The 27,139-nt window shown below is 27.1% G+C and overlaps 3 protein-coding genes across 9 annotated transcripts in view; all 3 read right to left on the bottom strand.

The window, feature by feature from the left end:
• Positions 1 to 95: 95 nt before the first annotated feature.
• Positions 96 to 1,784, bottom strand: LOC126846879 (GPI mannosyltransferase 2). The gene is made up of 2 exons (XM_050586721.1): positions 1,644 to 1,784; positions 96 to 1,566 (listed from the first exon to the last, which is right to left on the bottom strand). Exons 1-2 carry the CDS (start codon positions 1,662 to 1,664, stop codon positions 250 to 252), a joined length of 1,338 nt encoding a protein of 445 aa, XP_050442678.1. The 5' UTR covers positions 1,665 to 1,784; the 3' UTR covers positions 96 to 249.
• Positions 1,785 to 3,092: 1,308 nt separating this feature from the next.
• LOC126846881 (uncharacterized) lies at positions 3,093 to 7,050 on the bottom strand. Of its 5 annotated transcripts, none has more exons than XM_050586727.1 (8): positions 6,901 to 7,050; positions 6,513 to 6,557; positions 4,842 to 4,966; positions 4,675 to 4,773; positions 4,397 to 4,543; positions 3,957 to 4,114; positions 3,749 to 3,885; positions 3,093 to 3,676 (listed from the first exon to the last, which is right to left on the bottom strand). In XM_050586727.1, the coding sequence occupies exons 2-6, from the start codon at positions 6,514 to 6,516 to the stop codon at positions 4,013 to 4,015; spliced, it is 477 nt and encodes a 158-aa protein (XP_050442684.1). In that variant the 5' UTR covers positions 6,517 to 6,557; positions 6,901 to 7,050; the 3' UTR covers positions 3,093 to 3,676; positions 3,749 to 3,885; positions 3,957 to 4,012. The 5 variants fall into 5 exon arrangements, with proteins under 5 accessions (XP_050442684.1, XP_050442682.1, XP_050442685.1 ...); XM_050586725.1 differs by having other exon boundaries at positions 6,734 to 7,050; XM_050586728.1 differs by having other exon boundaries at positions 3,790 to 3,885; positions 6,713 to 7,050.
• A 1,917-nt stretch (positions 7,051 to 8,967) lies between these two features.
• LOC126846875 (ankyrin repeat and death domain-containing protein 1A-like) overlaps positions 8,968 to 27,139 on the bottom strand; it is a 44,573-nt gene continuing 26,401 nt past the window's right edge. For all 3 annotated transcript variants that reach the window (XM_050586714.1, XM_050586715.1, XM_050586711.1), the window contains 9 exons: positions 24,375 to 24,578; positions 19,729 to 19,926; positions 16,972 to 17,070; positions 16,395 to 16,493; positions 16,168 to 16,266; positions 15,563 to 15,658; positions 15,269 to 15,485; positions 13,663 to 13,791; positions 8,968 to 10,122 (listed from right to left, as the gene is read on the bottom strand). In XM_050586714.1, coding sequence (XP_050442671.1) covers positions 10,043 to 10,122; positions 13,663 to 13,791; positions 15,269 to 15,485; positions 15,563 to 15,658; positions 16,168 to 16,266; positions 16,395 to 16,493; positions 16,972 to 17,070; positions 19,729 to 19,926; positions 24,375 to 24,578 — 1,221 coding nt within the window. In that variant the 3' untranslated portion in view covers positions 8,968 to 10,042. The remainder of the gene's footprint in view (positions 10,123 to 13,662; positions 13,792 to 15,268; positions 15,486 to 15,562; positions 15,659 to 16,167; positions 16,267 to 16,394; positions 16,494 to 16,971; positions 17,071 to 19,728; positions 19,927 to 24,374; positions 24,579 to 27,139) is intronic.

Genomic DNA, 27,139 nt, shown 5'->3' on the forward strand with positions numbered 1-27,139 from the left:
TAGTTAATCTTATTTTTAAGTTATAAATGTTGCGTACCCATACTTGTAGGAGCCTTAAGAATATTAACTGGTTATTTTCAAGAACTATTAAAATATAAAACATTTAAAATATCATTTATTAAAATATTATAAAAATACATATAATTATAATTTTATCGAGATCAAATTAATTTATAGTAACAACAATATGTAAATGTAATTTATAACAGAGAACCAAATTAATATATATATTATTAAATAAATGTTTTTTTATGTAAATGGTAAAAAATTAACAAAAAGAATAGTACCAAAAAGAAAATATGAAATAAAGTACAAAAAAATAAAGCTCGAGTTTTTATCATTAAATATACAACTAAAGGCGAGTTTTCGTTTTAAAAAAATGGGAAATTTGAAATAATATGCACTCGCCCAATATAAAACAGGACTAGACGACGCTAACATCCTAGTGGTGACTTGAACATGTATAAAAAACAAACAAAATATTGTCAAGAATACCGCATGTACTATATAAGGAAATTCCGGTTTGCCTTTACCTAAGTTTATCAAGGCATGAACATTGTTTAAGAAGTATTTAAATCCAAAATTGAGTATTACAAATATGCAAGGAGAAGCTAGAATAAAATTAGGAATTTGCTTAATTTGGAAGTATCGCAAAAAACCGACATTCCAATATTTATCTTGAACATATGAATACGCCAAGCGGTTGCCACACCACGATAACATTGTCTGGTTATTTGGCATCAGGAGATTATTTTTATTGGCAAATTCGATTACATCAATATCCTGTATGGGTTCCTGTGAAATGCAGTATTTATAGTACGAATATATTTGAAAAAACGAAAAACAAAGCAAGACAAAACAAAGACCTAAAAATCCTTTTAGCATTATCTTATTTTTTTTTACAGCAGAATGGATCATTATGTAAAGAAAGAAACCGACGTTAAGAATACCGTTCGATCTAGTCATGGCAGAAATGCCAAAAAACATTGACGCTCTGCAGATTTGATCGTTTAAAATACTGTACATCCCATGAAATGTGGCAAATGCAAATAACGATTCCGAATAAGGGGCCGAGAAAAAAATGCTTGCTGGATTTAAACAAAATAATACTGCTGAATTATAGGCAAATACTGCATTTCTGTGCATGCTCAATGTCAAATCAAATAGAATGACAGCAGTGACGATAAATATAATATTGTTCAGGACAACACCTGCAACAAGGAAGACTGTAACAGAATTACCAGGAACGTAAGATGTTAATAATCGGACCGTGTACGGGTAAAATGGAAAAAACGCCAATGTGTTTTCATAAGTATAGCCATATTTGAATATATGTAAAAAATACTGAGCGTCCCAGCGGAGAAAACCACCCAGTAAATGGGTAATCACACAACCAACAGCTGTAGTATCTTCATGCCTTAATATAGGCGATATAAATACGCCTTCAGCGTTGTGATCTGCAATGAGAATGTTAAAAATATACTGCAGCAGCACCACTGTTAGGCGACTATATGTTGCTAAGCGCCAAATAGTGTTCCGGCAAATTTCTGAATCGAGTCGATCGCCCTAAAATTAGAAGAAAAAAAACTGAACTAGATAAACTCAAGCAACACGTCATGATAAGTAAATAATTTCGCTACTACCTTTTTTTTGCGCATTTCCATTTCATACTAACGTGCTGTGTTATATTATATGTTATTTCATCAACAACGTAGAACACAATACTCGAAAGATATTAATTTTAACACTTATAAGCAACGTTATTTTGATTTTTGAACAACATATCTAATTACTGATAAGTGATAACATATTAGTTTTTATTTGTTATCTTTATGATAACACTTTTTTTTAACATGTTTTTAGAGAAACTTGACAGCTAAACAGGAATATCGCGTGATTGCTGAACAAATTATTGGTCAATCTTATGATTTGGCTGCATATTATTAACCATAACACAAAAGAAATAATACAATCGTGGCTTAAAATAAAAATCACACAAACAAAAGTCGAATTTGTATTTTTCTACTGCTTATTGCTAAAGAGTTGTTTTCTTCTACTCAAAATGTTTCTTCACTTGAGCTTGTAACATTAATAAATTACATTAATTATGATATTGGAGCACGAAAATGGGGTTTTTTACTTGAAATTAGTGATCATCTTTAAACAGTTTTAAAAACCGTTTTAAATATTTAGATGTCAAGTGTTTTGATACACCAACACTTAAAATATGCACATTGTATGAAGTATACAAATATATACATGTTATAAAAGCTAGAAACTTAAATGAAAACTAAATTTACAATATCAAATTGAGTCAATTCACAAATTACCCAAATTATTTAAATTAGCATATTTAATATAATTTTATGATGGTCAATGATTAATATTGTATTTAATACATTCCTCCAATTGGTGTAATACAACAACTACTTCTCTTTATTATTTTAAAACTCAGAATAATCTTAATATATAAATATTAATAATACTGTTTAGTTATTTGTATTAATATTAATTAATAGTACCACTTTTAATAATTAGTATACATTTCATAGAAAAGAAAACCAAATCAAAAATAAATATAGTTACAGTATAACCTAAAAAAATGTTATTATGTATTTGAGTAGTTTGATTTTTTGTTACGCGAAAAACAAAATTAAAACATGATACAACAAATTATCTATATATATATATATATAGATAAATGAAATGCTGTTCGTTCATTATCGCATCACTTGAGACTAAGTTTGCAAGCATTTAACGATTATATACCACACATATATTTTAGAATCATAATTTTGTAATAGTGTTTTTAAATAAATACCTACCCAGAGTAAAAAAAGTAAAAGTAATATTAATTAAATATTGTTTTGGTTATTTTACCTAAATTCCACATTTAATATAATACTCATATGAATGATGCCTTCATTTTTTAAATCTATTTTAAGTTATCATACAACTTAAGCAAATAAAAAATATACATAGGTGTATAGGTAATTTGTAAGTACTTTGTTACAATTATATTTTTTGACCCGAGCAAAGCCGGGTACACAGGCAGCTAGTATTTTTATAAAAAAAATATTAATAGTGAAATGTCCAATATTAAACTTACAATTTGTATTTATAATAAAAAACAAACATTAGATTCACAATATACTTAAATACAAAGAATAGTTGATTGAACATTAGTGATAAGTCTCATAACATAAAACTTTAAAAAAGTTATTAATATACACATTAAACAAGCTACGTTAGTATCCAGAAATCAAATACAAAAAAACAATTTTAACGAAATCATATTGACAAAAAAATAAAAAATTTATACAAAAACCCTGATTATTTATTAAAAATGAGTTTGCCCGTGTGTATTTCCAGTTTCGATTCAAAGCGTACTGGTATAAGGTGTATTTTGTTTATTGTGCAATGTGAATATTTCACAAAATACGAGAAAATCACTTGTAGCTTAGTACAATCTTATGAACAAAAAAATGGTTATCATTTCTTGTACAAACACGAAAGACCGTTGGATAAAATTGAAACACAGTGGGATGATTTTCTCGTAGTTTGTGTGAAATTTCAGTTGGTTTGTGTAAAATGTCTGTCATAAATTTGTAGAATATGATGGTACCAATACAGCGACATTTGTGTTTTCAGAAAACAAGTCCCTTCTGGGTGTTATCTGAACAACAACAACAAATAAAACGAAATAGATAAGTGACAATTAAATTTAATTAATCACAAGTATACTTACACTAGGCAGAGCTGCTTCATGGTCCATGCTCATTTACGGACCTTAAATGCGTGGTTTCCAGATATTGTGGCTATGTTCCTTTTGTTGTTAGCAACAGCTTGTGTAAATTGAACTTTATTTAAAACTTGAGTTTTAGGCTGTAATTTAAAAATAAATATTTTTTTGAATTATTATAAGTTTTAATAACGAAAAATGATTTAACTGATACCTTTATATTCAGTGGAGATTTTGTATTGTTTTTCATTTCGTCCCACTGTGATTCAATTATGTCCAACAGTTTTTCGTCTTTGTAAAAGAAATGACAACTATTTTTCTGTTTATAAGTTTGTAGTTAGCCACAAGTTGTTTGTCCACATTTTTCAATCCCTATTAATTTAATTTTACTATTAAAACTTTATATTGGTCACCAGTAATAATGTAAATTGCTCTTTAAATCATTTTTTATAATATACAACTAACTTATTGACCTAATACATCTTCACCAGATTGGTCATTTTCTGTTCTAATATCTTATAACATTTAGAACTTAATAAATGATATGGCTCACGGCTGTTTTAAAAAAGTTGTGATGAAAAAAAGAAATCATAAATTTAAAAAAAATGTATGATGATAAAAATAAAAACTGTAGATCAAGAAAAATTTATTTACATTATCTTGAAGTCTTTTTAATTCTTTCATACATTCTTCTTTGATTTTTCTACATCCCTTCAACGCTTTAGCAATATTTATTTGAACATCAATCAAGGGCGTGGCATCATTATTATGATCATCAACAAGAATGCTCATCTGAAGTTCCTATGGGTATATGAATAAATTATTCATTAATTATAATGACTAATGCTCAATTGCAACAATAGAAATGAAGTACACAAAATATATATAGGCTGCCCTGATTTAAAATGTTTAATCCATTTTTAAAATTATACCTTTTCCAAAATATCTTTTTCAACCAATAAATCTTCAATTTTTTTGATAATATTTTGTTTATCTTTGTTAGATTCTAAAACTATATCATCAATGAAAGCCTAAAAGGTAAAATAATAATGTTTTAGCTTGAGTTTGTATGTTACAGTATGTTATGTATTTAATTTACGGTTATATGGTTTATCAAGTGTTCATGTATTTGTTTTTTTTTCTCTTCAGATGAAATACCACAAATGATGTCCAAATTTTTCTTCACTTTCTTGATCTCGTTTTTTGAATTCATGTGAAGCTCATCTAGAATTATTTGAAATTTGTTAGAATCAGGACTAAACATTAAACAATACAATTATTTGAATAAATTATCGATACGGTCAAAGATAATTTTATTATCATTAAATATAAGTATACTGAACGAATCTAGGATAAAAAATGTCAAATGTAAATATTGTAGGACCCCTAGCGTAACAATAATAATCAAATGTCAGTCAAATTAACAAAAAACCCATCATTTTAAATTGTATAGGTAGTTTTTAGGCACTCTATAATATTAATAAAATCAATTGTGCGAAAATGCCTCTTTAAGGTAATAATTATTGAAAAATGCCTCCGAATGATGCACCAAAGTCCATTATCCAGAGAACTTCCTCCTATTTGCCTATATAAGAGCCCTCGGGAGCAGCTCTTGAAAAGTTGGATTTAAATGGTCAGAGTACAGACATCTTCGTGTCAGCCTGTTTTGAAATATTTGTGTGAATTTATTAATAGAACATATAATTCATAACTCAGTTCAGTGTTCATTTTAATTACTTTATTAAAACTACCCATATCTGACTTTGGCACATATTCGGTATTCCTATTTAAAGTTTGTCAATATTTGTGTGTGTATATATACATTATAATTGTAATAAAATGTCTGTAATCGGTTATCTTATTAGCTGCCAGCAATCTACACATTATTTTTATTATTGATAAATCAGTGAAGGCCCTCAATATTAAAATATAACAATAAATAAAATTGGATATTTCTGTGGCTATTTTTACCATATTGAACGATACAAAGGGAAATGTAGAAAGTTATAAAAGAATGTGGTAGAATTAAGTACACTTTACCGGGTACGTTTTTTTAAGGTCATTTTGGGCAAGGAATCCTCTGGCGCCTCTGGTTCAAACCTTATAGCTACTCAATCTTTGAAAATTATCATTGCGCACGATGCCTGCTCCATAATCCAGTAGTAGCGAGTCGACTGTCAGCTGCAAGCTACTACAATATGCCCACTACTTTATGGATTCCCTAAGCCAACTAAATTTAGGAGCCGATTCCAGTCCTAAACCTTCAGAGGAAAAAATAGCTTATCTAAAAGGAATAAAAAAGCTTACATGATACTGCTGTGCAAGTGGTCACCAACCTAACAAATCTGAACCAATACTTCCCACCCACTCTTTAAAATAAAATAATGAGAATGTAGACATAAATTAGAAATAGACACATAAAATAATTTATTGTGATCAAATAATTATTATATTGTGTTATTAAGCAAACGGCTGTGTTTTTCAACCTGCAAGAGTTTATCGCACAACAATACTTTTTAGTTCAAGTAGCTATAACCTTTTAACAAGGTAGAGAAATCTGTAGATTTTTAACTTCAGATTCGTAATCAGTGTTAAGAACACTATAGAATGGTAGTACAAACAATTGCATAAAAAAAAAAGGAGCTGGGCTTCGAGGTAATGATTTTTTTTGATAAGAAGTTCTTAACTCAAATTAAACATACTATTATTTTTCAACAGAAATAATTGAATACCTAATATATTATTATAGCATAACGAATGTGGAACTTACTCATTTTTCAACAAAGGCGATCGTCAGCCAGAAGGGACTTGTTTTCTAAAAACACAAATGTCGCACCATTAAACTCGACAAATTTAAATGACAGAAATTTAACACAAACTACGAGAAAATCGAAAACAATAATAATTATTGTCTTTGATTTTCTCGTATTTTGTTATTCTACAAATTTATGACAGAAATTTTACACAAACCAACTGAAATTTCACACAAACTACGAGAAAATCGTCCCACTGTGTTTCAATTTTGTCCAACAGTCTTTCGTCTTTGTACAAGAAATTACAACTATGTTTCTGTTCATAAGTTTGTAGTAAGCCACGAGTGATTTTCTCGTTATTATTAATTTATTATTCACATTGCACAAAAACAAAATACACCTTACACCAATGCGGTTTGAATCGAAACTGAATATACAGACGCACAAACACACCAACAGAATATTATAAATAATAAATAATAATGTAAAAGCCATTATTCTATTTCTGTGTATTAATTATTATAAACTATAAACTATACTTATTACTTAGTTAAATATAAGGAAGGTAAAATACGACAATGTGATAACGCTCACCGTCGCCGGTTCGACCACAGATAAGATTTATCTAATCATATCAATAAATTAATATTTATATATTAAGATTATACTGAGTTTTAAAATAAAAAAGAGAAGTACCTAGTTGTTATATTAAATAAATTGGTGGAATGTATTAAATACAATATTTATCGTTAACTTTCATCATAAAAATGTATTAAATATGCTAATTTAATTAATTTAGATTGTATGGGAAATTTGTGAACTGACTCAATTTGATATTGTAAATTTAGTTTCCTTTCATATACATTTCTAGCTTTTATAATCTTTAATATATGACATGTACATATATTATATTTGTGTACCTCATACAATGTGCATATTTAAAGTGTTTGAATATCAAAACACTTGACATCTAAATATTTAAAACGGGTTTTCACCGCGACCCTATTAATTTTTAATTAATTACATTTTATTATGACTCTAGAAGCCATAATATCTATTTCTTATATTTTAAAAGCCAAAGAAAATACAACTCTGTGCCAAGAGTCTTAATAAACACATAATTATGAAAATGAACATACTAGAACAGTTTCTAACATACTAATTTTAGGTTTTTTTTATAAGATTTACCCCCCAATAACTGATGTTTATCTGAATGTATTAAATTCCTTCATAATTTTAAGGATGATAATATATCAACTATAAAATCTAATAATTCACTTTTAATATAACCTAGTATTATAATATTTAGTGAACTTAAAAGTCCATTTTAGAGAGATCACGTTAATGTTCTTTTTAACTCCATAATTAAAAAATCCCTAATTACCAAATAATTTGTTTAAGTAGCCAATGCATCAGGCTAAAAAAGGATGAAATAAGGAATTTTATGTTCTTTTTTAATTTTAACAAATAGCGTAATAAGGTAAATTTGTGTAAGCGTTAAAATTAAAATTTATCAAGACAGCTTCCGTATAAGAATCATTAAGTCGGTATTTGTAGAAACCCTATTATAAATTTCAATTATACTAGGTTCACTAAATATTGGTTTTACGTTTGGAGATCATTTTAATAAATAATTTTATAGTAAGCATATAGAATAAATAATGATCACGCTAAATTAACATACCGAAGCATTTACTAATATACTTATGTATGTCATATACATAATATATTTAATATTATATTATAATTATAAATTATAATAATATAATAGTAGATTTGTAATAAGTAAACGGAACAAACTATACTAATATATTTCATTTTGACCTAACCTGTCCATTATTTATAAACCATCCTCCATCCTATCTTAGATTAATTTCTCGGTAAGTCCCATTTTTATTTCATTATATATTTATCTATAAATGGCTCTCCGAAGCCTGAGTTCTTGGCAGTCATTCCTTGTAAAACTGCATTATTAATTATATTGCAACCTACCTTCTGAAAATCGAAAAATAATTTAATAAACGAACTCAAAAATTCCACCTATTTCCTACTAAGTTATTATACAAAATGTTGTACATTTGATAAATAATAACGCCTTGCTAAATCTATTAAACAATTAAATAATTTTTAAATCAAAATGTAAAAGCAAATTATTTTTAATGTAAAGTAATATCATCTAGACAATCAACACCGTCAGTTTTATTGGAGAAAAAAATTACAATAGGTACACAATAAAATACATTTAGCTCATCTTTGAATCTAAAAATTATAAGTTAATAAATATATATAGTAATTCATGAACAACACTTAAAACATTACAAATAAAACTATTTTTTTAATAATTATATTAGCCTAGTACATCGTACCTAGTATATAGTAGTTTTTTTTAACCTAGTACATCTTCTAAAAATTAATTAAATGTATTTTTTAGTTAACAAAAAAAAAATATGTAATAATAAAATAAGAGTACAAAAATTGGGATAAGCTGCTCAAGATGAATAGCATATCAAAAAACGATTTGGCTGGTAATTTATTCACGAAGATAAAATTACTAATAGAAATATTGTGCTATATTTTACTGGCTTCAAAAGTTTTTATAGTAGCCAAGGGACTGAGAGGTAGCTAGAATAAAGGACGGAATAGGTTTGAATGTATAGCACCTTTGAGACTACAACAAACTGTTTGCATGGAGCTGTAAATTAAGTTAGCAAACCATGAAACAAAAAGAAAATAGGACACATGGCATGCAGGTATTTTCAAAATTGTGGATTTCGATTACTTAGAAGTACCTAATAATAATAACAATACTATACATTTGCTTATGTTTACAAGTACACCTACTTAAATTGTAAACAAATATGGAGTTAGCAGTGAAAAAAACTTGCTGAGAAATCTTAAAAGTTGCAACGAAAAGGAAAATTTTACTTATTTGTTGGACCTTGTTATTTTTTTACAAAAATGTAATAATCGTATGTAACTTTTGTGATTGATTTTGAATGTAAATTTAGCTTAGAGCTTTTATGGTTTTATAGGGGAACATAACGGGCAAATACTATATAGTGCATTTTGTATTCAAGGGATATGGTTTCTACGAGAACAAGCTTGTTTTGATTTTAATGGTAAAAACATGATACAAATATTAAGTACCACAAATGGGTTATTATTAATCTAAGAATAAAAACTTAATAAATTTAAATGTTGAGCAATATACGCGTCTTGAAAACCGGTTTAGGTGGAAATTAAATGTATCATGTTTCATAAACAATGACCACAGGTAACTATTAATACAAGTTATAATAAACAAACCAAATGGAATATAATATAATAATCATAGTCATTATAAATTAAAACTTGATATGATAACATGTACTTTGAAGACATAATTATTGGGTAATCCACAACAATTTTACAGTTTTAAAAATAATTTTTAAGAATATTTTGACACATTATTTATGATAATACAATTTACAAAGTCCGGTTAAAAACCAGTACAGTAAAAGTGTACTTGGACGTTAAACAATCGGCAGGTATTATCTTCACTATACGTTTATGAAACTACACAAGTTTTGACGTCAGGTTTTGTTCCATTTTTCTCTTTTTGTCTTATTAGCTTCTTGCAAATCGCATCTGAATTAAAAAAAAAACATACCTATTATTATTACATAAATGTTATAATAATATAATATCTTTATTAATTAATCAAGTTATTTTAGTGGTCTTAAAAAAATATAGACATAATAACATAATACCTTATAAATTATTTCTTATAATATTTCTTTAAAACTCGCAGTGTATTGTAGAAATATTTTTATTTTCTTAGAAATACATTTATATTTTATATTATACATGCTGTATAGGAATAAGTAAAAATCCCAATTAATATAGTACCTAAATTTGTACACCTAAATCTTACAGTCTATATGAGATTAATTTGTAATTTAATGACATGACTTGAAGTATTATGGCCTTGGACATTTAATGAAAAAATTTAATATAATTTTGTAGTATAAATTTTAATTAAATTATTTTTTATTTTTTATTTAAATTCTCCCAAATAAAACAATTATTTGAAATAATTATTTAGATATACGTTTGAATAAGAATACAATTTTATTAATTACTTAAGGTTTTTTTTTAGATTATTAATGTGTCTTAAATAATTAGGTATTTAAATTGTCATTTAAATAATGTCCAGACCGGGTTCTATACCTACTCTTAAGAAAAAGAAAACTTTTCCAAAGACAAAAACTGTTTTCTTTTATTAGCATTTAAATTACTTATACTTAAGAGTAATCAAACCCAAATCCATAATTATAATTTAGTTCTTAATTGAAAGTATAATACTATTATATAATATAATATAATAGTTTGTAACAATAATGTGCTTAAAAAATTAAACCAATTTATAATTAAACTTCACGTGTATAATAATAAATTATTTATAATATAACAAAGCTATACCATATACAAAGCATATAGCTTTAATCATTTTTAAATCTTCTGCAACTGAGGCCTTAAAAGCTTGTAGTACACATATTGTGTACATTACTAGTTACTAGTACAATAATGAGGAAACTTTATTGGTAATAGGTTTTTTTTATTACACTATCAGAGCGTCTATTCGCAATTATTTTGGCTACATTTATTTATTTACTTTATGATAATAATATTATAAAAACTAAACCGTTCTATTTTGACGGTAATGAAATTGGTCATAGACTCAAAAAAAAAAAAACAATACTACCTAATACCTATACTATGAACAATGTCCGCTTTTTTATATAAATATTCATTATGTTTTTATTTAAGTAATTAAAAAACATAAAAATTAAGTTATTAGGTTATTAACAATAATACACTAACACTAACAGTGTGTACTGCTAATTTTAAATGTTTTTCTGATTTTTTAAAACTAGTATTACAAACAAAATAGGGAAGTTAGCAAAAAAAAAGTTGGCAGGTTTTACATATAAATTTTGGAATCTGCGTCCTTGAAATTAATAAAAATAATCACATAATAGACTTTAGTTATTAAGAGGCTATTAATTTTACTTACATGTCATAATTGTCAGTTTGGTCTATGAAACGTTATCGTATTAACGGTTATGCACAGCTAATTATAATGTATTCAACTGACAACAGTATTCCCTTCGAGAAGTGTTGAGTATTAAATTTAATACAATTAACCAATGAACACTCCATTAGCCATCCACATTGAATTTATTAGAACGTAAGAGACACTCAACAAATTAAATTTACTCAATATTAATTTAATATCCAACCATAAGAGATATGAAACTATAATAAAATGATAAACTATATTTAGTTTTAATAAAAATTATATCTTTTATCTGTACATGGTCTATGATTTGCGACATGAACAAAATATATAGTATACTAAATCAAGTAAATAAATAAATATATTAATTCATTTTTTAATTTTATTCCGTATTCCTAACTGTAGCTAACCATGTGTAAATATTTTATAACCTACGTTATTATTTATGTGAACTAAATTATTAAAATTCATACCCGAGCGTTGCCCAAGGGTCTGTCAAAGTCATAAATATTACATCAATTTAATTCGAAAACAGTAAATTATTTAATCCTGTACTGCAGTTAGTTTTAAGTAGAAATTAACTTAATATGTTAAAAAATGACACGTCTTCAAAATTATTGGTTTAATATTTTTTTTAGCTACAAAATTAGGTAAATGTTTTGTATTCTATTTTTAGTATTTTTTAAAAACAATTTTCTTTTTTATCGCCTAAGGGCATTTGTATTTAGACATTCAACGCGCTTATAAATACATACCAAAGAGAATATGCATACAAGAAGTAAAAATATTTATAAAAACATTTGGGGAATTCAGGTGAAGTACTAAGTAACCTCAATTCTTAATCTAATTAGACAAAGACAAACAGCTTCAGTCTTCTGAAACGTCTTGTGTAAATTATTAAGAAGTTGAAGGGAGGCTGTGTGTTTATGTGCAGCTCCAGTATTTTTACCTGTTTGGTAATTGAATTTGAAGGTGTTTCTGGTTATATTAATTATTCCGTTCTTTAATATCAAATAAACCGATAAGATTGCGATAAGTTATTGCAGGCATGAACAATGTAGTGAAATATGAATATATTTTCAAATATTAATTCAGAACTGCCAAGTGCAGCAAGTGTATTTGCTAACCCACTGAAATGTTTAGAGTATTCAGAAGTTATTTTCACTTGATGGATTTCTTGGTAATATTTTGAAGCATGTCCCATTGGAATTCAAATTGTTTATTTAGTGCAGTAATCGTATTTACCAACGTGGTAGGTAAATAATCATTTGCTGTTAGTGCTACTACTACCAGTTTTTTGTGTGTTAAGTTTGTTTGCAATGTCAGATCAGAGAAGATAACGCTTACTTTTTATATAGTACGGAATTAGAAATGATAAGGTTTAAACGATACAAGCAGTGCGTTTTAAACAACGTCAATACATATTATAATAGATGAAACGTTGTGATTTTTTATAATTACTACAAAAACCACACAATTAGAAAAAATCATAGTTTTTATATTCAAATTTAATTGTTTAAACCCCTATTTTAGGTTCACACACGGCATTGGTTAGCAGTCGTTAATCCGCTTTCACTAAAACTTAATGCAAATTAAGTAAATAATTAGATTAAAATGCTGATAACACTGTTGCTTAATTATTAAATTCGGCTCTTTAAATCAAATTCAAAAATTGTATTATACATATGAAATATTGAGAAAAATCATAACCGATTGTTTTAATGGATTCGTTCGACAATTCAAATTTATTAAAAATTTTTTTTTTAATTGAATTTTCTAGCATTAATATATTAAATTAATAATACAATATATTATTATAATATAATATTTTATTTTATATTACATTTACATACAGACCTATAAGAAAAAAACTTTTTTTTTCGGATACAGTCTAGTTATTATGCTAATCACTTAAGAGTTTTAAAATTATGGAAATTTGAATTGGTTGTGTTTTAACATTTGTTACCTCAGGCATAACATATATTTAAATAAGGCTTTTAATATGGGTAAAATGGTAGGTTAGTATGTACTGCTGTACGTATAAAAATGAGTTAATTTTTAAATAAAATTAACCTAATCATATTTTTAAGAATACAAAATATATTTACCGGCTAGAGTTTTTTTTTCAATAGTGTTAAGACTATCAATTAGCTCGTCGATTGGATCAAGATCAGAACCTAAACTGTCTACCCAAATTCTTAACATCCTGTAACCATGTTGCTTGTAACTAGAAGGACCTGTAAATAATAATAATATATCACGTATGTTATATTTTATTAAAAAGTATATTATAATATAAAATATCGACCAATTAACATTTTAGAGTTTTAATAAAAGCTAATAGATCAGTTGTCAACTGTCCAAAATATATCTTTTTATAAAGCTATTATATTATGTACCTTGTTATTTTTATGAATATAGTTTATACTATTTACAATCAATCAAAAGTCAATCAAACTCATTCGTTTTACTACAAGTAAATATGTATCAAAAATAATGTAAAAATTACAAATTATACAACATGGGGAAATTCATTTATATATCACTTCTTAAAAATAAAAGCGTTTTCAATATTTGTTTTTCATCAAAACTATATGAATATTGTAGGCGGTATCAGTCATTCTAGAACTAACTGTATATTTGTAAAAAAGTTATATAGCTGTTAATATTACTAAAAGATAAATAACACACTACTGTCATTTTTTATTATAATTAAAAACTTAGGTAATTTAAAAGTGTAAAACATAGATCATAGATTTAAAAAACAAGAAAGTCTACACAGAAGAAAACAGTATGAAAATAAACGATATTATTATGACTGAAGTCTGAAATAATTGTAAAGAATTTAATTATAGAATGTATTTTAATGATGTTCATACAACATTATAAACTTTAACTAAATTTTTAATTCTTATTTAGTAATTTGTTTTAAAACTATTATTTTTTTATCTTCTGTTATTTTTTTAAAAACAATATCCATTCATTAATTTTTTAATAATAATAATCATGTATAACGTATATTTCTTTATTATTTAAGCAGCTATAGAAATTCCATATTCATATTGGTGAAAAAAATAAGGATTTTATAATATTTTTTTACGTTTCATTTTCACTCAGTGAAACAGTTTGGTAATTTTGTTTAAAAAAAAAAAAAAATCGCATCCGTGTATTTTGTTTGGGATTGGAAGGTTATTTGTTGGGTGAATACTCAAATACATAACACGGAATCTACCCGAAATATGATTGAAAAATACATAATAAAAAAAGGGAAACGTCAGCAAATCTTGTGACATGAAAAAACCATTATAAACCCACGAAATGGACTTCAAAACAGTCAAATTTGTTTGAATATTTTTGTTCTTCTCCGTCGAATCACTTTTTTATACATTCGGATATAGTTTAAACTTTATAAAAAATAAAGTAAACTAAAAATAACATAACATAATCTCTATCATACAACATGCTATGTATGAATATTTTAAACCTAATCATAAGTCCTCGTTAATGCCATTAAGTTTTATATCTAATAAACCAGAATCGAAATCTCAATATAATTGTTTAGTAAATCAAAACTATTAGGTATAATATTTATTAAAATTGGGTACAAGTTAGGTAATTTAAATTATATTTTGTGTTTCTTCAAATATAATATTGTTATTTAAATATTGGCTGTAATTAACACATTGAATGCCATTAAATCATTTACTAATGTACCTGTATACTGATGTTCTATGGCTTTGATTTGTTCGTCGGTAAACGCCCACAAATGAGCCAGTTTTTTCCATTCCCCGGGACTCAGTTGTTTGTGTGCCAACTTTTGTAAAATCATGTCCAAATTTTCATCAGTCTCCTGTAGTGTTATTGAAACGTCTAAATCAGGATTGCATTTCCACTTTCTTCGTTCTTCAGGCGTTTTCGGTACGGTTCCTTTCTAATAGAAAAATACAAATCCGTCCTTACAATATAAACACGACTGTCTGTAATTTATTAGGTTTTACAATTTTTCACCTTTGGCGTATACTCCAGACGAGCTGTCTTTATTATCATGTCTACTATGGCGGTGAAACTTCCTCTAGCTGCTATGTACAGTGGCGTTTTCCCACCCTGAATTTCAAAACATCAATTTATTATGTATGCTATATCTACTAACGTGCAGTCATATTTATATTTACAGATTTACTATTTATTTATTATAAAACAAAACTATGATGGTAAAACATAGGTTGTAAAATTAATGTTTAATGTAATAATAACAAACAAACAAAAAAAACGAAAAATTAACGGTTTTTAAATTGATTAGTCAAAATTGTGTGTACGTTTATAATGCATATTGAAGTACTTTATTATGCTTACTTATGGGAGCATATATGTTTGTACTATACTAAAATTAGATGAACTAACATTTTTTGAAAATCGAATGTGTTATTTATATTATACAAATCAGAACAGATTCAACTAATGTTAATGTAGTTTTAGGAAACCCCTATTGTTTTAGATGTTTTATTAATATTTATTTTTATTTTACATTTTTATTTAAGTATATTATTAATATGTTTTTTTTTATATATTCAATATAGGTTAAATCGTGATTTAAATGAGAAATTATATTTTACTTGTTCTCTTTGTTCGATGTTTGCTCCAGCACTTAATAATAATTTACAAATTTCTGAGTACCCTTGTTCCGCTGCGATATGTATTGGTGACTGTAATCTCTGTAAAATATTATTAAAAATAAACATTATTAGAAATTATCAAGATGTCATGTACATATTATATAATTGAACATTAATAAAAATATAACATATGGAACATATATATGACATATAATACATAGTTTTACCGTATTTAGTGCGTTAAGATTGGCTCCTTTATTAATGAGTATTTCGGCGATCACTACATTATTTGACAAACAAGCCATGTGTAAAGGTGTATTTCCGTTCTGTCAAAATTTAAACATTATTTTTTAATTATTTTTTTAAGGCATAATTCTAACAAGTATGGTTTTCGGTGGCACACACTAATGTTTTTATTTACATGATTTTTATCTATTAACACTCCCATACCCATGAATATTTTAAACACACTTTTAGGATAACGATCTGACTTATGGTGTTATCCCTACAAATTAGCAGGGCTTGTGTACGGGAATGAGGGGACAATGTATGCTTGTAGTATACAAGAATCGAACCCTTGCACCTTATTGTGCTAAATCCAATGTCGCACTGTGGTATGTTGACATTTGAGATGAAGTGGTGAATATTATTCTCAAAAGACCGTCCTTTGGCCCTTTAAATTATACCTCGAAATACCCAAAACACTATTTATTTGTAAAAGGAGTGTCAACCGACGTGCCTATATCTCTATACGCGCGCCACTAGCAAATTCAAAATTGATTGTAAGTAATGACAGTATTTTACTTTGCTTTGTCGGTCGGTATCACAGTCTGTTGCTAAAAGCATTTCGACTATCCCTCGGCATCCGTGGCTACTGGCTATGTGGAGAGCAGTCAGACCTTTCTAAATAAACATAAATAATATATAAAGCACGATTATCAAGCTGGAAAATAATCCTTGAACTCGCATTATAATATGTAATTTATTTATACAGCCATAATATTTGTTATTTGCTTTGCGCTTATTATCAGTTAATTTGTATGTGCATACATTAAGCGATTTAACCCTGGATGTAATCAAGTGATATAATTAATCAAGTATTTTTTTTAAAATAGCCAAATCTACCAACTCGGTTTAATAAAGTTTTTATAATAAAGAAGATACGGTACAGATTGTGTATATATTAATAAAGAAAAAAAAAACAAATGTGTAAACTAAACCTTTTTTTTTAGTTAATCGTCATTGTGTCTGTGTTCATATTTTCAGTTAATTAATTTACTTGAATTAAATGAAAAAACAATAATAAAGCAATATTTCCGTGATAATGATTTTTATTAATTCTTAAATGGTATACAGAGAAAGTTATTCGAAGAAGCTTTTGGTACGGTAACATGGTACATAAAACAAGTTTTTAGTAAGTAATACTGGTAACTGTAGCCAACCATTGTCAATATTCAATTATTTGGTACTTGTGTCATAATACTAGTTGTAAAGTGGTACAATGCTATTGAAATATTATCGCTAAAAGGTACATGTATAATAATTTTTAGCACAAATTTTTAAAAAAAACTCTTTGAAAATACTACGTCAATATAATAAATCAGTCAGTACACTGATTTTGTGTCACAAAAAAAATCGTGAAATATTACCTGCCACAAGCTAAAATGTCCATAGCATTTGTTTACTGTATGCTTGACTTTTGATAACGTATGTAAAATACTCTTAAAAATAAATTCAGAGGATAATAATTTCAAATTCTTATTATGGTATTTGCTTAATATGTTAAGTTTATATTATTTTAATTATCAGCAGATAGGCCCAAAATTAAATAATTTAATCGCTTTCGACTTAGCGGCAAAATAATTGTCATGAATTCAACAAAACATCCTTTATTACCTAAGCAACTATTAATCATGGTGGTATCCTTAAAATAATAGATATTAAGTTATATAAGCCGTCCTTCTGTGATGTTAGGACAAAATGGAATAATTTATTTATTTTCCAATTGGCGGTTGGCCAAACTAGTATGGTTTATTAGTGATTAACTTGATTTTTGACCATAAACAATTTATGGTTTTAATTACCATAGAATTATCTGCAGTATTTTTAACAAAAAACAATTTTTTTTAACAAGTTTTAATAAAGTCCATAACAAGTTTGGTACACAACCCAAAAATCACAATTTTATGACTTGACCCGTTTTTCTCTAACACCACCGAATTTTATTTTGTTAAAACTCAATATATTTTTGATTAGTACTTTGGTTTGTGTAGTAAATTTGAATTAAAACTAAAATGTAGGCCAACATGAGTTTAAAAGATAATTGTAGTTTTGCATTTATCCTCATTTAGCACTATGGTAAATACTTTATGTAGAAATGTTTGTATAATATCTTTCAAAACCACTTTCTGTTTTCAGTTAATTACTTGTATTTTGTTTCTACAATATCTAAATACATTTATTCATTAACATGTTTACATTATAGTTGGGCACATAAACTTTAAATAGCGTGTCTAAACTCATTAGTCGGCGAATGATAATAAATAGGTATAATGTTGTTTACTAGTGCCTATGATTTTATCAATGTTCTTGAATATTATTTTACATTAATAACAAAAACAAGATCTAGATTTTAGAATAAATGACAGTTTGACAGTTTAATTAAAAATAAATAGTAGATGAACACAAATACACAAGGAAAAAACAAAAAAATTAGAAACATTTATGTTGAATAGTTATTATATGCTAATTATTATATTAATTATAAAGACCACCAATTAAATACATAATGGCTCCTACATAGTTAAAAAAAGCTATATTAGATATAACAAAGGGACAATATAGTGATACACTTTAGACAGTAGAGATCGATATATCAATAAACTACTGTATTATGATAATAAACGTTTTGTTTTTCTTACAACGACTCGTTAAAATCAATTAATTACTTTTTTAATTTAATATTTTTGTATTGTTCTTTTGGCTGTATTGTTTTTTGATAGACTTTATTTAATCAACAAACTTGAACAATATAGAGAAAATTGTTGTTGAACGTCAAAGAGCGTTGAACAATACAATAACTCATTTCAAACAAACGACAGAATAGTTTACAACTAACCCTTTTAGTCATCACTTTTTGTCCCTTTCTCGGTAGTATTTAAATATTCAAATCTAACAATAATAATATAGCGGCTCACACGAGATATGAAACCTAGTCACGTTTCAGATGATTTTATTTCAGAATTATTTTTTTGTTTTATTTCATCGTATTTAAATATATTCAGTAAATACTTTTGAAAATATAACGACAATGTTTAATTTACATGAAATATAAATATTTTAAGTTATATATGAGGTGAGGTTAAGTTAATTTTGTTAAATATCATTAAATTACCATTGTCTTATTTTCATTTATATTTGAGTCACTGACGTTCAGCTTTTAATTAAATTAAATGTATTTGTAATTAAAGTGCAAATGTTCAAGAGTGAACATTTTGTTGAAAATAAACTTTTCCAATCATACAACAATTATTGGTGTTTTAATACCGTTTGAATACTTACACTATTTTCTAGATTCGTAGGGTTGCCTGCTTCTAATAACATTTGGACTACGTGGGTTTGCTTGTTTTCTACAGCTACGTGTAACGGACTGTTTTGCTCCTCATCTCTAGCTAACATATCAGCACCGTGACCAAGTAAAAAGTCCACGACATCCACATGACCCTTTTCACATGCCGAATGAAGTGGTGTTCTTCCTTGCTGTAAATTAAAGACAATTTAAATATAAATTCAAACTTTAAACTTCAAGTACCTCTTCCAGAGGAATTCACGTTTTGGGAATGCTAAAGTTATTTAGGGAAACAGCTGTGTGCGTACAACTTAATAATTATTCAGTAACGCCGCAGGGCTTGTGATTAAACTCATAATATTACACGTTTAATATAAGTAATAAAGTATTTTATGAAAACATTAAACAGCTGTATTTACAACACTTTTCCCTATGTTATATTCTCTAAAAATGACAAAATATTATGTCTCATAGTTGTGCAAATGATGGATAGTGGAATTTTGTTTTAGTAAATTGTAAAGTTTATAATGTAACTCCAAGCCATTTACAATATACTATTACAATGCAATATTTTAACATGATGGTATGACGTTATGTGAACTTGGGCTTCCTTTTAGAGGGTATATATTAAAAAAATGTGAATATAGATTATAGTATAATAGTTATAAAAAAAAACAATTGAAAACAATAAAGTTTTGACAATATTTTTGCATTAATAATAACAATAAGTAATACATCAAATGACATAAAAATGTTGTATATTAATTTTAGTATACTTTTCACAAGTTTTAACACTATATAAAACATGTTTAAACCAAAATGATTATATAGGTATTATGTTACTGTTAATGACATCAAATTAATTAACCCTTATAATTATTTATTAAAAATTAAGGACTACCTAACATGCCTATTAATTTTTGATGTTATAACTCAAGTTGCTTGTCTTGACATTGTTAGTATAACGAGCTCTTTAATAAGGATATTTAAACGTTAAGCAAAAAAAATAATTAAAATATGTTAAAACATTTTAGAGTAATGTTTAAGAGTTTTTAAACATGACTGTTTAGTTTGCATTGAGTTTTACTGATTACCATGATGAAAACGGAATATTCATAGAATATTGTGTTTCTTATTCATCGAATTAATTCAGAAAAATATAAGTTAAGTTTATTACGACAAATAAATTAGCCTTGGAGAAGTAAAAATTTGATTAAGTTGACAAAAAAACAACCAACCTTTTTGTGTTTAGTCGAGTAAAAACAAATCGTACGTTGTGCATAATACCTACCATTCAAGTAAGTTTAGACGGGGTAGGACACAGGTCTAAACATTTTGCAATGATTAATAGTCATTCAATTTAGGACATTGTATTCCAAGCTGTTAGTTGAAATCTATAGTTCAAACCTACCGGTCGATTAAATACAAAAGACTTTAGACAGTTTAAAAAATAGAACTATTCACAAATCACAATGTAATCTAATCTGATAAACTGAATGTAAGTTTCACATTACCACAGCGAAAACACTAATAAAACTAATAATTTTATAACGCCGTTGTTTTCCTTTTCTTGTAAATTTGATGGAGTAGGCGTTTTCCGTTAGCAGCTTTATAATTAGTCTGCTGTTGGTTGTTACGTGATTAGTGACCAGAGACGGTGTCAGTCATTATTCACCGAGGCCGGGGTCATATTACTCTCCACTCAGTCGTTGGCTTGTATTTAATGCCCATATGTCAATCCCCTTTGCCCTTTGGTCATGAAATAAATATACTTTAGAAACACAACCTTTATTCCTGTTAAATGAGTTGAGAATTTAGAGACTATATTATATTGTAGTGCATATGTACCGCTATTAAACGCGATTGACTAACATGATATTTTGTACTTGAAGTTTTTTACAAAGTTGTTTTTTTTCTTATCATAACAAAAATATATACAACCAGTATTATAAGTACAGACAATATAAATATAAACTCAAAGTCTAAGAAACCAAAAATCACCTTCAAGTTATTTCATGAATTTTTCAATAGTTAATTTATTATTAATTAAAAAATGATGTTTAATCAATGAGATTACACAGTATTTCCAGTTGATTTCTTAAGGAATTAAATGGTTTATGTTTTTCATTAACCTTAATATTTGAATATACTTCAAATATTTTAAAATTTTGACTCTTTCTTTATTTTGTTTACTTCCAAGATTTTCTCATTAAAAAAGAATTGTTTTATCATTGAGTTGAAATCACTTGATTATACATTTACAAATTATCTATTTAAAAACAACACCATGTTTCTATTTTTCACCTACCTCCATATATTATTTTCTTAACATTCTCAATAGTATCTTTAAATTAACATGCATTAATTGTTTAGCTTTTTAAATGTTATGTGTACTTTTTTTTAAATGTCTTAATCCCCCGGATAGATGATAAGTGTACTAACTTATAGTGTACTACTTACAAGTATACTAAACTATTTTGAAATGTTTTATTTTTATTCCCATCCACATTGTCTACCGCTCGTTAAATTAATTTTATCTCAGCAATTGTTGTTAATGAAATTAAAATGTTTTTTTTTTCCGAATGCGCTTTGCTTTAACTTTCTTAATGTAATTAAATTTAAATGACAAGAATGGCACACTTTGGGGGGTAAAACAATTCGAACCCACAAAATACGGAATACCTGTAATGATTATAGTGAAACTAAATTTAGGGCATGGGCTTCAAGTAATCGAGTTTTTTATGAATTGCGACTCGACTGTACATTATCGTGTTTTATTTATTATTATTATGAAGGTTAAACATTTGTATTTCCTTTTAGCTCTTTATTTTTCACATATATTAACTATACATACAGGGTAATTTAATGTATGGTAATCTATTTTCTAAAAAAATGATTACAATTTTGAAGTTCTTCTTTTTGAAAAAATAATTTGTTATGTTTTTTTTTTAACATTACATATAAAACTACCAAATATTTGCCTGTTTTAGAGTTATCCAGAGCGCTATCAGCTTTTGAAACTTAAGTGGAAACGTATATATTTAATTATTTTTTTGAAATAAAAATAATTTGATGAACATTTTAAATGATCGATAGTCAGTTTTGAATAATTACTTTTAAAGTATAAGTCGGGGTTTTTTTTTCAATACAGAATCAATTAGTATTAAATTTATCTTTTTGCATTAGTTAACCACACACCATTTCCCGTCCTATATTTTAAACTCTGATTAATTTTAAATTATTAACGAAAACGGATTATTGATCATTCAAAATGTTCAGCAAATTATTCTTCTTTTAAAAAGTTAATAAAATATTTACGTTAGTTTCAAAAGTTGATGGCGCTCTGGAAAATATTAATAAAGGTAAATATTTGCTAATTTTTTAATATTAAATGGTAATATATTTAATATTGCACGGTGTTTTAATAAAATGTTTTAAGAAAAACTATAAAATTGTATTTTTTTCCGCGAAAGTCTCGTCGTGTCTTTAACATAAAATAGATCATCCGGTAGTATGCGTGCCTGCAGCCATTACTTTTTATCAGATACCATTTACGTGTCCATCCAGAATGACTTACGCACGAACCGTAAAGTACTCGAATTCGTGTGATAATATTAAAATCATCATTCTCAGTACAAAACATTATTTTTCATTATTATCACATCGTAGGTAGATATAGTTGATTTAATGACTGAGAGATTATATATTATATTGAAATTGGATATAAAGTACTCTAGGCATAGCCACTGAATTTATTATATTATATAGAAATATATTGGCCCCGATTCGTAGCTGAGAAGATATTGTATTTACAATGATGTTTTAATTGTGTCAGTACCCACGACAACTTCTAAACCTTTTTCTTAATTTCGCTTTTTTAGGTGAAGTTTTATGGTTTTAAATTAGACCGAAAGTAGATCTAGCATGGGACTATAACGTATACAATCCTCTCAAACATCTGTAGTCATTGTTTTTTTAATTGAGGAAAAAACAAAAAAAAAATAGAGGAAAATTACATTTAAACTGTAGTCGGTTTCTATGCGTGAGTGATTCAACATTCAACAGGTATCCGAAAACGATTTTCATAATTTTTTTATTTATGATCTAAGGGTAACTATGATAATACATTTTTATGGACAAACGATCAACCCTAAAACTAAAAATTAATTTTAAGCACATAATTTTCCATTAGCTGTAAAGATTTTATCGATATTTTTATTTTTATCTGCAAACACTGGACCTCCCTTACTTATACTCACTTACTACTACTGCTGATTTACGTCTAACACTTTCTTACTACGATGTGCTTGGTTTGGACTGTACTGGTTTGAACCTACTATCCACATAATAACATCAAAGCGTTTACTTAAAAGTGATTTTATCACTTTTAGTTATAATAATTCCTGTAAACCTGTGACCTACTAGTCCCCACTGTACTGGCTTTCTTTTACTTACTGATAATAACTTGAAACTCGAACTTACAACGTAAACGTTATGCGTTAATGGATAATAAATGTACGTTCTGGTGTAACATCGAAACGCTTTTGGGAATGTTTTCTGGAGTATTGTTTTTTTTTAAGCCACCATTGTATAGTTTATTTTAGAGAACAAAAAAAAAGTTCAATTAGAGATTCCTTACTTTATTCGTGGTACTCGTATTCGCCCCTGCGTGTACTAATCTTCGCACCACATGGGTGTGACCAGATATGGCAGCATGGTGAAGCGCTGTTTGATGATCCGTATCAAATGCGTCTAAGCCAACGTCTTCGATGTTGTCCAACAAATAGTTCACGACAGACAATCGGTTGTTTCTAGCCGCACACATTAACAGTGTATAATGTTTCTGAAAATATTTAAAAAATTACGTTATTATTTATCTGTATTATAACGACACTCGTTTTACATTGGTTTTATGATAAAATATGATATTGGCTAGTCAGAAAAATATCCAATTCCTATGTACACTCCGTTTTCTATACTTAAACAACGCTTTTTAAAGTATATATTTTTGTATTACTAATTTTACACCTATTTCCTTATCTATTTTATATTATTCTGACAATGACACTTTTTTGTTTTATTACAAACGTTTTGGGATAGAAAAAAACTACTGTTTAAAATACAACGATGAAAGTAGGAAACAAATTTGGTAATTTTTTACTCAATAAGCCATTGAGTTGAAACACATAAATACTGAACAACTTTGGTTTTCATGGCTTTGTAAAACAATGTACGAGGTTTGGCCTTTACTTCTGAATTTTCGACAACTATGCCACCGACGCGACGGAGTCTCCAAACTACTTATATTAAGGTACAAGGACATTGTTATTAGGAAAATGGCGACTTTGATTCATCTATTTTACCGTTTTACAACGGTATGACAGATTACTTTATGCTTAGTGGCTGAAATAGTTGACTCTTCGCCAGTGTTAATATGTCGTTAAGTTAATTTGATAATATTAAGGCGTTCGTCGTGGGTTTATAAAGCTATTCACATGCAAACTATGTTAGCATCAACCTTCGATTTGCGTTGATTATAATAATAGTACATGGTATTCATTGAACTGTGTTGTTCCAGATTATTAAATTGTACTTCAATCAAATTTATACATTCCCTCACTGTGCTTCAAGAAGCAAATTAAAACATAAAACGCAATATTCAATATACATATATCACAGTTAAATTTATCAGTATCTGTGATAGCGACAGACTATAATATGGCGTATTGTGAGGTTTTATTTCAGAAATCGCCGGACCGTTAATTCGAAGATTAGTTGCGTTACCGTCGAACCCCTATTATCGAGAGCGTTTATTTCTTGGTATGTTTACCCGAGTTTACAGTGTAATGAACCAATATGAATCGATACGTCTTATGTAGGTTTAGATGATAAAGACGGTACACGCATTAACTGGAGTGTTTGTATCAAGTAAATATTTATGCTCAACTCTTAATAAACTCGTTTACCCGATTTCCATATTGGTACTAATAAATCTTGTGCACGTTATCCCACTTAACAGTGTGTTATAATATTAAATCGATGACCTCTAAAAAAAAAAAATGTTAAAAATGCATGTACAAAATGACGATTTTTTTTTAGCACATTAGTATTAAAATGTGCATAGTTTGATATATTACAGGGAAATTTCAAAGAATATAATATTCACTTTAATAAATAGTTTCAATTCAACATATTTTTTTAACTATACACTCTTAATGATATCTAAGACTAACGATCCAATACATCAATACACGTGGCAACCAAATAAACCATTATCATATAGCGAGTAAAGACGTCAACGTGTGCATAAAGCACCAAACTTTATACCAGTTTTGATAAAATGATGTAAGTGCCAAACTGAACACACTTTTGAATGTTCAATATTTTATAAATATACTTATCATAATTTACTATTATGCATTTAGTGTGTAAAATAAGTGCTATTTTACATGGCACGGTTCTATAAATTACATACATGTATTTTTTCTTTATCAGATAGAGTCGTATTATTTTTCACCACAATGTACATTCTTATAGAAAACTTTGACTAAACGTAATTTATTTATATTCATTACGAATAAATTAATTTATAAAACTATTTTTTTTTTTAAATATTAATTATGCTTGTTTCTAAGTTATTCCACTTCAGATTTATTATAAAACTTATAATTAATAAATACTTAACTAAAAGTGTCGTATATTATTATTTACATTTTGAAATCAGGAATGTTTTTGTTGGTTTTCATTGTTGGCTCCATTATTTGTATTTCTATAGTTTTCTCCATTTATGAGCTTGATTTATATCTATTATTCTGTCTATCCACTAACTTACAACAATCTTCTTCAACTTTCAATGGCTTACCATGACATTTTTCACACTTCAAAATTTCGTTTTTTCTTCGACGGTAGTGCCGGGTAACGACTAACGACATCTTAATAATTTCTGTCTCATTATGACATGTTTTTATGTTGCCAACCACTTTTTTTTTTAAAAACTCCTGACATCACTTCTAAGTTGTTCTTATTAGTGAGTTTCTTATTTGTCTGCTCAAAGTATTTTTTTAAATAATGCGCTTCATTTTTGCATTCTAAATCACGTTGATACCTTGGTTAGTGAAGCTACAACCTATTGACCGGTTAACTTTATCTAAAAAAATACTTGATTTGATTTATTGCTATTGCTAAGGTTTTCCTTTTATCCTCGTGTAAAAATTGTACCTACTATAGAAAGGTTATCTGAATAGTCTTACCTCATAATTCCAATTTTGCAAGTTTTTGTATAGGTTTATTATATACAAGTTGTCGACTAGTACTTAATGTAATAATAATTACAATCTATCGAACAATTTAATAACGGTGATCGATAATGCCACTTATTCTCACACAAGTCTTTTATAAACATAT

The sequence above is a fragment of the Adelges cooleyi genome, unplaced genomic scaffold (genome assembly GCF_023614345.1).
Source record: "Adelges cooleyi isolate 19-005CV unplaced genomic scaffold, UGA_ACOO_1.1 ACOO_flye_CR_arks_rails_tigmint_CR_PRNA_9, whole genome shotgun sequence".
NCBI lineage: Eukaryota > Metazoa > Arthropoda > Insecta > Hemiptera > Adelgidae > Adelges > Adelges cooleyi.